The sequence below is a fragment of the Rhinoderma darwinii genome, chromosome 1 (assembly GCF_050947455.1).
Source record: "Rhinoderma darwinii isolate aRhiDar2 chromosome 1, aRhiDar2.hap1, whole genome shotgun sequence".
Taxonomy (NCBI): Eukaryota; Metazoa; Chordata; class Amphibia; order Anura; family Rhinodermatidae; genus Rhinoderma; species Rhinoderma darwinii.
This window is the reverse complement of record NC_134687.1, coordinates 423,541,369-423,554,981: the sequence shown is the minus strand read 5'-3', so window position 1 is coordinate 423,554,981 and position 13,613 is coordinate 423,541,369. Positions and strand designations below refer to the sequence as shown.

Here is a 13,613-nt window from a genome sequence, read left to right as displayed (position 1 = left end):
CATTTTTTACTCGCCGCGTTCCTAGAACCATAACTTTTTTTTATTTTTATGTCAATGGAGTGTTGTGTGAAGCATCATTTTTTTCAGGAGGAGTTGTAGTTTTCCTCCATGGTTATTTGGGTTTAGTTTTTACTATATATATTTACCTGCTCTTAAGGTAAAAGTAGATTTAACATCTACTTTTACAATAAGATGAGGTAAATATATACAGCCCCATAACCAAGCTCAATACAAATATGCAGCCCCAGAACCAAACTCCGTACATATATACAGTGCCAGAACCAAACTCCGTACATATATACAGTGCCAGAACCAAACTCAGTACATAAATACAGCACCAGAACAAAGCTCAGTACATAACAACACCAGAACAAAGCTCAGTACATAACAACACCAGAACCAAGCGCCGTACATAAGAACAACAGCAGAACCAAGCTCCGTACATAAATACAACACCAGAACCGAGCTCCGTACATAAATACAACACCAGAACCGAGCTCCGTACATAAATACAACACCAGAACCAAGCTCCGTACATAAATACAACACCAGAACCAAGCTCCGTACATAAATACAACACCAGAACCAAGCTCCGTACATAAATACAACACCAGAACCAAGCTCCGTACATAAATACAACACCAGAACCAAGCTCCGTACATAAATGCAACACCAGAACCAAGCTCCGTACATAAATACAACACCAGAACCAAGCTCCGTACATAAATACAACACCAGCACAAATACAGCTCCGTACAGAGATAATTAGCAAATTCAGTTTAACCCCTGCCATATAAGTTTTCACGACATAAAACAACAGCTCCCAGTATAGCCAGAAAAATGGTGAGGATATGCTGGGAGTATTTGTTTCACAAAGAAGAACGATATACCCATCATCTCGCTGCAGATCATACAGTGACTACAGTACTGATCTGTCACAGGGAGAATAAACATTTGCATTTAGTGACTCACAGGTGACGCCTCAGATTCTTTTTCGTGCTTATTCTCTTTTCTTCTCCATCCAGTCCAGACCTCTGACTTCTCCAGTCCATGACCCATTTCTTCAGTGTTTGCTGCTCAGATGTCTTCGGCTCCTCACTTTTCCAACGTTTCCTTACCTATAAACGAAGATAAAATTCTCATGGTGCCCCACAATATGCCCCTGAAAATAGTAGTATCGCACACTGCACCCCTGAATACAATAGTACTATACACCATGCCCCTAAATAATAGCACCATACTCTGTCCCCATTAATTAAATTGTGTCAAACACTGTAAAGTAAAACACCACTCACACTAACAATGCCCCGTGCAGTTAGCGCCAGTCACAATGCCCCCTGCAGATATTGCCCCCAACGCTGCCCACAGAAATAAAAAAAACGCATTCTCACCTGTCTCCATTCCTGCGCCGTCGTCCAGTGACATAGCACTAGTTCGTAACCAGGCAGCGTCATCTGGGGGTAGCGGCGCAGTCGGCGTGATGACATCTTCCACGAATAAAAAGAGTTTCATCTTACACATTGCATTTGTACATACTAGCCTGGCGCCGTTACCAAGAGACTACATGAACTTTTGCTTCTTTTCCCCTTGCTTGCAATTTTAACCCCACGACAAGGATTTATCCTTCCAGGGATCGCAGTAGGTGGCTGCCGGCATATACCGATACCATAGAGACTCACGACTGCAGGATTCTCTGGTGGTGTGCCCACTACCAGAAAAAAAGGCTTTCTGCTGAGTCTTTTGGTACAAGACTAATTCCCCCCCCCCCCCTCGCTTTTTCCCACTTTTCGCATCTATTACGCCAACCACATAATTGTTAATGTGCCAAGTGGCGAGGCAGGAACCTATAGTTCACACACACACACACACACACACACACACGTGTGTATTTGTATATATAAGCATATATATATGTATATATAAGCATATATATATATATATATATATATTTGTGTGTGTGCGCGTGTGTTTGCATATATATATATATATATATATATATATATATATATATATATATTGTGTGTGTGTGTGTGTATATATATATATATATATATATATATATATATATATATACAGTGAAGGAAATAAGTATTTGATCCCTTGCTGATTTTGTAAGTTTGCTCACTGTCAAAGTCATGAACAGTCTAGAATTTTTAGGCTAGGTTAATTTTACCAGTGAGAGATAGATTATATTTAAAAAAAACAGAAAATCACATAGTCAAAATTATATATATTTATTTGCATTGTGCACAGAGAAATAAGTATTTGATCCCTTTGGCAAACAAGACTTAATACTTGGTGGCAAAATCCTTGTTGGCAAGCACAGCAGTCAGACGTATTTTGTAGTTGATGATGAGGTTTGCACACATGTTAGATGGAATTTTGGCCCACTCCTCGTTGCAGATCATCTGTAAATCATTAAGATTTCGAGGCTGTCGCTTGGCAACTCGGATCTTCAGCTCCCTCCATAAGTTTTCCATGGGATTAAGGTCTGGAGACTGGCTAGGCCACTCCATGACCTTAATGTGCTTCTTTTTGAGCCACTCCTTTGTTGCCTTGGCTGTATGTTTCGGGTCATTGTCGTGCTGGAAGACCCAGCCACGAGCCATTTTTAATGTCCTGGTGGAGGGAAGGAGGTTGTCACTCAGGATTTGATGGTACATGGCTCCATCCATTCTCCCATTGATGCGGTGAAGTAGTCCTGTGCCCTTAGCAGAGAAACACCCCCAAAACATAATGTTTCCACCTCCATGCTTGACAGTGGGGACGGTGTTCTTTGGGTCATAGGCAGCATTTCTCTTCCTCCAAACACGACGAGTTGCGTTAATGCCAAAGAGCTCAATTTTAGTCTTATCTGACCACAGCACCTTCTCCCAATCACTCTCAGAATCATCCAGATGTTCATTTGCAAACTTCAGACGGGCCTGTACATGTGCCTTCTTGAGCAGCGGAACCTTGCGGGCACTGCAGGATTTTAATCAATTACGGCGTAGTGTGTTACCAATGGTTTTCTTGGTGACTGTGATCCCAGCTGCCTTGAGATCATTAACAAGTTCCCCCCGTGTAGTTTTCGGCTGAACTCTCACCTTCCTCAGGATCAAGGATACCCCACGAGGTGAGATTTTGCATGGAGCCCTAGATCGATGTCGATTGACAGTCATTTTGTATGTCTTCCATTTTCTTACTAGTGCACCAACAGTTGTCTCCTTCTCACCCAGCGTCTTACTTATGGTTTTGTAGCCCATTCCAGCCTTGTGCAGGTCTATGATCTTGTCCCTGACATCCTTAGAAAGCTCTTTGGTCTTGCCCATGTTGTAGAGGTTAGAGTCAGACTGATTAATTGAGTCTGTGGACAGGAGTCTTTTATACAGGTGACCATGTAAGACAGCTGTCTTTAATGCAGGCACCAAGTTGATTTGGAGAGTGTAACTGGTCTGGAGGAGGCTGAACTCTTAATGGTTGGTAGGGGATCAAATACTTATTTCTCTGTGCACAATGCAAATAAATATATATACTTTTGACTATGTGATTTTCAGTTTTTTTTTTTTTTATATAATCTATCTCTCACTGGTAAAATTAACCTAGGCTAAAAATTCTAGACTGTTCATGGCTTTGACAGTGGGCAAACTTACAAAATCAGCAAGGGATCAAATACTTATTTCCTTCACTGTATATATAATATACATATATATATACATGACTACCCTCTTGGTCCCCATCATGGCTCCCCTCTCATTTCTAGTCTACAGTACAGTAAAGTACACCAGCATGGCTTTCCTAATTATTAGAACCCACTCAGGCTCCGCTCCTCATATACCACGTCACTACTAACCTTGACACCCCAGTGTCAGTCTGCAGGCTTCCTTTTTCAGCAACCGCGCGGGCTGTTTAGTGCAGCATGACTCATATTGCACCCTCTCCTTACTTTCCTATGATTCTCCATGGTTCTGGAAATGCTCTTCCTGCTCCCTCTACCCCAATGATGCAGCGTGATGCTGGCAGCTTCTCTCCCCTAATTGCCAAGCAAGCTATTCCTGCTCTGTTTGGTATGGTGATGCGTCGTGCACCCGCATCCAGATGATTTATATGTAAGTCCAATTTGTAGTCTCTTCAAAGTGGTTCCCACTGAAAAAATTGCTCAAACAAGTAATCCTTGGTTTGATTAAGGGGTAGTCTGCTTACAGAGCGGCAGTTTCTATAGACTACAATGGTGAGGAAAATTACAGCTAGGGGAGGGGGGGGGGTCATCTCAAATGGTTGGTCTTCACAGTATGTGTGTGTAAAATATATATATATATATATATATATATATATATATATATATATATATATATTGCATTGCAAGGAAGGGAACCCTTTGGAATTTCTTGATTCTCTGCAGTGAATACTTAGATAACAATCAGACAACATTTTATAAGTCACAATATTAGACAAACACTAACTAAATTAGTAACACACAAACAATTGTAGTGTTCATGTCTTTTATTGAGTAAATATCCACAGTGCAGGGAGAAAAAGTAAGTGAACCCTTTAATTTACCTGTAGATCCCCTTTAGCAGCAATTGCCTCCACTAAACGTTTCCTGTAGCTGAAAATAAGATTTGCACAACATTGAGAAGGAATTTTAGACCATTTCTTCCTATAAGGCTATGTTCACACGGGGTATTTTGCCGAGTTTTTTGACGCGGAAACCGCGTCGCAAAACTCGGCAGAAACGGCCAGAGAACGCCTCCCATTGATTTCAATGGGAGGCGTCGGCGTCTTTTTCCCGCGAGCAGTAAAACTGCCTCGCGGGAAAAAGAAGCGACATGCCCTATCTTCGGGCGCTTCCGCCTCCGACCTCCCATTGACTTCAATGGGAGGCAGAGAAAGCGTATTTCTCGCTGTTTAAGGCTATGTTCACACGGGGTATTTTGCCGAGTTTTTTTACGCGGAAACCGCGTCGCAAAACTCGGCAAAAACGGCTCGAGAACGCCTCCCATTGATTTCAATGGGAGGCGTCGGCGTCTTTTTCCCGCGAGCAGTAAAACTGCCTCGCGGGAAAAAGAAGCGACATGCCCTATCTTCGGGCGCTTCCGCCTCTGACCTCCCATTGACTTCAATGGGAGGCAGGAGAAAGCGTATTTCTCGCTGTTTTATGCCCGCGGCGTTCAATGGCCGCGGGCGAAAAACGGCGCGATAATCGCCGCGAAAATCGGCGTGCAGGGAGAGGAATATCTGCCTCAAAGTTCCAAACGGAATTTTGAGGCAGATATTCCTCCCCCAAAATACTCCGTGTGAACATAGCCTTATGCCCGCGGCACTCAATGGCCGCGGGCGAAAAACAGCGCGATAATAGCTGCGAAAATCGGCGTGCAGGGAGAGGAATATGTGCCTCAAAGTTCCAAACGGAATTTTGAGGCAGATATTCCTCCCCCAAAATACTCCGTGTGAACACAGCCTTAGGCTATGTTCACACGGAGTATTTTGGGGGAGGAATATCTGCCTCAAAGCTCCAAACGGAATTTTGAGGCAGATATTCCTCCCCCAAAACACTCCGTGTGAATAGCAATTATCGCGCCGTTTTTCGCCCGCGGCCATTGAGCGCCGCGGGCATAAAACACGCTTTCTCCTGCCTCCCATTGAAGTCAATGGGAGGTCGGACGCGGAAGCGCCCGAAGATAGGGCATGTCGCTTCTTTTTCCCGCGAGGCAGATTTACTGCTCGCGGGAAAAAGACGCCGACGCCTCCCATTGAAATCAATGGGAGGCGTTCTCGGGCCGTTTCTGCCGAGTTTTGCGACGCGGTTTCCGCGTCAATAAACTCGGCAAAAGACCCCGTGTGAACATAGCCTTAATGTGTTTTTAGTTCATCAATATTTCTGGGATGCTTTTCGTGCACGGACTTCTTCAGGTCATGCCACAGCATCTTGACTGGGGTAAGGTCAGGATTCTGACTCTGCCATCACATGTTCTATTTCAACTACTCCTTAGTTGATTTCCTTGTGTGATTTGGGTCGTTTGTCTTTTTGTATCACCTAACTTCTTTTCAGCCTGAGGTCATACACTGCTGCCCTTACATTCTACTGTAAAATGTTTTCAATCACCTTGGAATAAATTTTTCCCTCAATGATCACAAAATGTCCAACCCCAGAGGCAGCAAAGAAGTCCTTCACCATGCTGCTCATTCCACCATTGGGTTGAGGTTTTGGTGTGGATTTACAAGGCTCTTTTTCCAAACACATTGTTGCGCATAAAGTTCCACTTTTGTCTTATCTTCTATAGAACGTTTTCCTAGAAATATCATGGAACATCCAAGTGGATTCGGGAAACTTGAAAGGGGCCACTATGTTTTTGTTTTTCGGGGATAACTGCAGCTTCCTTCCTGGTGTCCTTCCATGAGCATCATTCGTGTTCACTAGTTTTACTAATAGTGTAAACAGAAACTGAGGATTTTTCCGTTTGTAGAGGCTTCAGTTGGTCTCTAGCTGTTACCGGATTCTTTTTTTCCAGCTATTTCCGCATTGCCCGTTGTGATCTTGACAGGATGCCAACTTCTAGGGAGAGTAGCAACAGTCCTAAATTTTCTCTATTTGTAGACCGTTTGTGTAATCATGGCAACATAGCATCATTTAGCAATGGTTTGTACCATTTTCTAGCCTTATGCATCTTTTGTTTTTTTCCTGAAAGTGGTTTGCCTCAAGGCACGGTTCACACTAACCAATCTTTCTTGAGAAGACCAGTTTTGCCAGTAGCCATGCTTTTGTATGCCTTTACTTAATGGGCAAACCACCTGTGAAACCCTCACTTCCAATCTCAGCTCCTTAATTCAAACACCCTTTGCCAATCCGCTCTTAAAGAAGTCATTAAAACAGGGGTTCATTTTCTTTTTCTCCCTGTACTGTGGATGTTTGCTCAGTGTGCTAAAAAAAAAGACATGTACAGTATGACTGTGTTATTAGTTTACTTATATTGTGTTTATAATTGTGACAACTGATTATTAATAAAATGAGGGTTAATAATCAGTTGTCATGCAACTATCATCCGCTACCAGGGAGGAAAGAAGGCTGATTCTGCTCAGAGACCATTTCCTTGCAGCAGAGATTTGCAGCATCACTACTAGGGACATATTGAAGCAAAAAAAAGTATTTGTAATACTAGAAACACTGCAAATTGCTGTTAGCATTTCTGCTCTTTTGGTATAAAAAAAGATTAATTGGAGTAATTGACTTGATTAGAATCTGGTAGATCATCCTTGCATAAGACGCTTTATGAAAGCAGGTTCCCGTTTGAGTCTCTTAGACCTACTTGGGACTTAAACATGATCAGTTGACACTGCTAGTAGCATGTCTTTACAGCAGGCTGTAAAATGAGATGATTTTACTTTACTTCTCTGCATTTATGCTGTACTGACATCTAGTGGCCAATATGAAAACTGCAATAATTTTATTAGTCATTAAAACAAATACACCCAAAACATTCAATTTTTTAAAATATACCACTTGTTGTTACTGGTATCCTTAAAAAAGAATGTAAGTTTATATGGGAGGGCAATGATGTTTAATTGATCCAAATAACCAAACATCTATTCCCTGGGTAATACAGCTAGGTCTGTGAAATTTGTATTTCTTTCTCCGCCTAAATAACTGTAACACTTAGGCTGGATTCACACGAGCATGTTCGGTCCGTAAAGGACGGAACGTATTATTTCGGCTGCAAGTCCCGGACCGAACACACTGCAGGGAGCCGGGCTCCTAGCATCATAGTTATGTATGACGCTAGGAGTCACTGCCTCTCCGTGTAACTACTGTCCCGTTCTGAAAACATGATTGCGGTACGGGACAGTTGCCCCGCAGCGAGGCAGGGACTCCTAGCGTCGTACATAACTATGATGCTAGGAGCCCGGCTCCCTGCACTGTGTTTGGTCCGGGACTTGCTCGTGTGAATCCAGCCTTACTTCGTAGAGTCGTCTCTTTAGATTTATGTCTTGTAGAACACACACAAATCTGCATGTGCTGATAATACTAACAATCATATTTACCATTTTGCCATATGAAAAAATGTTTAACGTAAGTTGGTACAGAGGGGTTTTCTTTCTGTTTTATTGTACCTTAAAGTGTGCTTGGTATTTTGGATTAGGGTCTTCATGCATGAAAGTGGATCTGTCATCTAAATATCCTGACCTATGTAACGGCAGCATATTACAGCTACAGGTCCGTACTACTAAACGGCACCAATATTTTTTGGCCAATTTGGGTAATAAAAGTGATGAAGAATTCAGCAGGTCCACTGTATTTAAGAGGGGAGCGCTCCCTCCTCCTCTCCTCATCCCTCTCTGCGGTGCTGTCACTACACAACAGCTGTACATTGTTCAAACAGCATAACCCATTTAAGTAAGGTAGCATAATGAAAAATTGTAGTAAGGAAGAAATTCTAATTATTGTATTTGTGTCTTAGTGAATTTCTTAAACCACCTTTTCTTTGGAAAAAATTATTCATTTGAGGACCTTTAGAATGAGCACAGCATTTAAAGAGGTTTTTGTGTAAGACTATGCTGCAGTAATATTTGTCTTCATCATTCTTCTGTTTAAGATCTAAAGAAGCAGAGCAATTGAAGCAAGATCTGCAAGAGGCCCGGGAGTCTGAACGCAGAGCCAAACAAAAGTTATTGGAAATTACCAGCAAAACCGCATATACGGTGAGGTTTCACTAATGGCAACAACTAATATCAGAGCTCATTCCACTTTGTAATGGTATCCACGTGTTTTTGATTAACAAATAGTTTAATCCTTTAATGACTGCCCGCTGTCTTGATGGCGGGCGGTGGAGGTCCCAATTCCACAGCGACGTCTTTTGGCGTCACTGTAGTAAAGGCTTATGAGCGCACGAGTGAGCGCTCATTCTCTAAGCAGAAGCTGTAACTAACCGCTCCTGGACTTAGAGAAGCCTACTGAATATGGCTGGGATCGAAAAAAAACTCAGACCCCAGCTGTTTAACCCTTTTGATCGTTTGGGTCTGTTACTGCAGCATGATCAAAGGGGACTCTCTTCTGTGATCTCGTCACCGGAAATCCGGCGACGTGATCGGAGATTGAGGGAATCCCCTGCAGTCAACCCTGGGGACCTAGAATGGAACTGTCTGTCCTATAAGCCTGCTATTAAAAAGGGGTTTTCCCCCTTCTGACAACTGATGACCTATCCACCGGAAATCGCTTTCTTTTTTCTCTATATTCATGCTGCAAAAATAAATTGGATAACTTGTATAGTAAATTTTTTTTTTACCCTCTAACCACGCAGAAAAAAAAATACAATTTCTCTTGCATAAAACAAGGCTTCATACAGCCATGTAAATTAAAAAATAAAGTTATGACTGCTGAAAGGCAGAGAGGGAAAAACAAAGATAAAATTAGCTGGTCATTAACCCTTTCATGACCAAGAGTCATTGATGCCCCTGTGTCCTGGTCAAATTTTCCATTTCTGATATGCACTTCTTTAAACGATAATATCTTTGCAACCGCTTTGAATATCACAACTATTTTTACAAGACCTTATGAGGCTTTCATTTTCTAGATTCGTTTAATTCCGTGTTTATTTTTATTATGATCAAACAAATCACAAAAAATGTGAAAAAAACACACTTATTTTGTAATTTTATATGTGTGTGTGTGTGTGTGTGTGTGTGTGTGTGTGTGTGTGTGTGTGTGTGTATATATATATATAATATATACACGCTATACAGCTCTGTAACAATTAGTCGTCTTCTCTCTCTCGGTCACCCTGGATCGCTGTGAGGGGAGAGGGAAGAGGGCAAATGTCAAATGGATAGTGACGCCAGGGGCTTCTCCAGTAGCGGAATCCCTTGCCAGAGTGTCGGCCGGGGATTCCGCTCCTAGAGAGAGCCCCTGACTTCACTTTCCAAATATGGACAGAGACGTCAGGCGCTCACTCTAGGAGCGGAATCCCCAGCCAGACAGAGTTTAGGTGGCGCAATCTACATGGAAGGGGGGGTTGGATGTTATCTACAGGGGGGTTTCTATCTACAGGGGGGGGTGGCGCTATCTATAGGTGGGATGGAGAGACGTCGGGGGCTCCATCTAGGAGGGGAATACCTGACCAGAGCACTCTGGCCGGGGATTCCGCTCCTAGAGGGAGCTTAGGTGGCGCTATCTACAGGGGGATTGTATGTGGCGATATCTACAGGGGTGGCTGTATTCCGGGGCTCTCAAAGCCCTGGCAGATTTGAGAGTGCAGCACTGCTCACACTGAAGCAGCACTGCACTCATTAAACCCTGTTCCAGGCTGCCAACGTTTATATATGTGACAACTGCACGGGGCATCAGCAGTACGTATTGGAACGTATATAGCTGTATGGCAGTCGTGAAGGGGTTAAGACCTTTCCAGGCCTTGTCATTAAGGGGTTAAAGATAACCAGATAACGCATGTTTTACAGGAATTATTCTGGATCTAGCGTTTCTATCATTAAAAAACGCCTACGTTACTTTTGCAGAATATCTAAGCAAGCCATTCTAGCAAGCTAATTTGGTGTTCTTAAAGAGAATATTAGGGTTTGTTTATTGTTCACGGAGGGCTAACCACGAATAAAGGGTATTCCATTTAGTGACACTTCTATCTAGATGCCTTAAATGTCTGATCGTTGGTGGTCCCTGTTCCTAAGTTACTCTTGTGCAGTTTCCGTGTCTCCCATAGACTTCATCGACACTGCTCTATTCCCACTTTGTCACGGTTTTAGAGGGTATGGGAACTGATCAAACATTTAAGTCCTATTCTTTGGAAACCCTTTAATTAATTAGGAGGGGAAGGCTGAAAACTGGAGATTTTATTAAATAATTCTAGTGCTAACTACGGAGTCAAGGCCTTTTTACACTGGCCGATTATTGTGCAAACAAGCGTTCATATAAGCTCAATACCGATCATTGTAAACTATCAGCGATCAGCAGATGAACGAGCTCGTTCATCTGCTGGTCGTATCGTTAAAAAAAAAACTAAAATTATGTGTAAACAGCGAGACGCGCTGCCGACATGATGATGTATGGGGACGAGCGATCGGAGTAACGACTGCTCGTCCCCACCCATAGCTCCGTGTAACAGGAGCAAACGAGTGCCGATCAACGATGTCTCGTTGATCGGCGCTCGCTGCACCGGCCTGTTGTCAACCGGTGTAAAAGGCCATTTAGACAAATCCCAAGAGCCTTGTATGCCTAGAAATTAGCTGCTAGCGCCTAATGTTTTGGGTTGTTTTTTTTATAGAAGTACTTACTATCTAGCTATTAAAATCAAACTGGCTCCTGGTGTGGCTTCTAAAGTCTATAGTAATTTGTCCACCACTTTACCACATGATATCTTCAGTATATACGTGAGTTTTCTGGAGAAAAGAATAACTATAACTAATGGTATCCAAAAGCAAATAATATTATTGGGCTAGGTAATGTTCCTGGGAACATCCTCCCATATCGGTTAATGAGGCAACTCTATGATACATATATAAACATGAGAAGAACAGAGTCTATAGCCAATATATATTCGAAAAGTGTCAATACAAAACTTTATTTAAATATACATAATGAACAAACATTTAAAAGAAGTATAACAGTAGGAGAACTCAATCACAAAATGACATAGAGACAAGTCAGGAAAGCCAAGGTATGTATAATAAACCTTTGAAGTATAGGTTTGGGGTAAGACTAACACTAGTGTAGCATAAAACTAGTTAGATCTGTTTACAATTTTTGATGCTGTTTAAAGGGCATAAATGGTCCCGAAAACAGACATCAAAGAGTAAAGGTAATGGGTCTGAACAAGACCCTGTGTAAAGGATTACTAGGATGGTCTTACCCATAAAAAGTCCTTAGGCTGGGTCCTGGTGGTCACTGTGTGCGCCCCGACGCGCGTTTCGCAGATGTCCGCTTCCTTGAGGAAGCTGACATCTGCGAAACGCGCGTCGGGGCGCACACAGTGACCACCAGGACTCAGCCTAAGGACTTTTTATGGGTAAGACCATCCTAGTAATCCTTTACACAGGGTCTTGTTCAGACCCATTACCTTTACTCTTTGATGTCTGTTTTCGGGACCATTTATGCCCTTTAAACAGCATCAAAAATTGTAAACAGATCTAACTAGTTTTATGCTACACTAGTGTTAGTCTTACCCCAAACCTATACTTCAAAGGTTTATTATACATACCTTGGCTTTCCTGACTTGTCTCTATGTCATTTTGTGATTGAGTTCTCCTACTGTTATACTTCTTTTAAATGTTTGTTCATTATGTATATTTAAATAAAGTTTTGTATTGACACTTTTCGAATATATATTGGCTATAGACTCTGTTCTTCTCATGTTTATAGAAAAGAATAACTGTATGTATTTAAAGCATCAAATCTCTGGAAGATCTGCGGTTGGGTAGACCATGTTAAGTGTAAGATAGCTAGACTCTTCACTTTAATAAGACACCAATACAAATGTGCATTTAAACTGTATTGATCTCCTGCTGTGTGAAATTACTCTGCAAATTATTACTGCTGTTTGAAGAGGCACTACTGAAAAAGGGGTGAATATTTTACTTAGTATTTTTTTCCCAGCAAAACACCTCAAGAGAATTCAGCTGTCCACATAAAAGCTAGAATTCTCTCTATATGTTTGTTCCACGATATATACTAGATGTTGTCTGGTGTTTTGGCAGAAATGTTTTTCAAACCCTTCAATTCATTACATCGGTGGGATCTCAAGGTTCAGTTCAAAAGGGAAAAGCAAAGAAAGAGTAAATTTGTGCTTCTTATCCTGTAATTGCTTTTCTTTGAACTTTTGAGCAGCATTTTTCATCTTTACCAAAAAAAAAACATGTTTGTAGTTTTAAAAAGTATTAATTCAGCAGTATTCAGTTTAAATGCTGACAGTCCATAATGAGTGTACAGTGAAGGAATAGAAAACTCACTACTCGCCACTGGGATTATCTACAACAGTAACACAAAGTTAAAGTGACATAATCCTGATGACTTCCATCCAAAGAGGGAAAAACAGGAAAGCTCATCCTCTGTGTCCCAACAGCTGTCCATTTTTATATACAATTGGGGAAAGAGGCGGCACCTAGGCTACTTTTCAGGAGCTTGCAAGAAGTATGCGAACACGAAAGAGAAAACTTCTGTTCAACCATAACATTAAAACCACCTGCGTAATATTGTGTATGTTCTCATTGTGCCATCAAAACAGCTCTGACCTGTGGGGGCATGGACTTCACAAGACCTCTGTAAGTGTCCTTTGGTCTATGTCGTCAATACGTTCGCAGCAGATCCTTTTAACCCCTAGCCGCACCACTCAGTAACTATACGTCGTTATGGGAGGTCACTTCCCGCACGTGGACGTATAGTTACTGAGTCGTTCCCGATGCATGTCTGCCATGGACGGAAGCCTAATAGGCTTCCTGTCAGAGTGACAGGAAGTCAATGTGTCGTTGCCTATGCACACTGTTGGCGACCTAGGTAGTGTAATGTATTCTAGCAGTGATCCATGCTTCAGCTCAAAAAAGAAAGTGTAAAAAGTTTTAAAAAAAAGTTAATAAAAATGTTTTATAAAAGTATAAAAATAAACGTTTTTTTGTTACTATAATAAGTATTTTATTAT

The 13,613-nt window shown here is 41.8% G+C and overlaps 1 protein-coding gene across 6 annotated transcripts in view; it reads left to right on the top strand.

The window, feature by feature from the left end:
* The window catches only part of NF2 (NF2, moesin-ezrin-radixin like (MERLIN) tumor suppressor), a 184,580-nt gene that overhangs the window by 143,587 nt on the left and 27,380 nt on the right, over positions 1-13,613 (top strand). For all 6 annotated transcript variants that reach the window (XM_075829842.1, XM_075829860.1, XM_075829810.1 and 3 more), the window contains one exon: positions 8,571-8,676. In XM_075829842.1, coding sequence (XP_075685957.1) covers positions 8,571-8,676 — 106 coding nt within the window. The remainder of the gene's footprint in view (positions 1-8,570; positions 8,677-13,613) is intronic.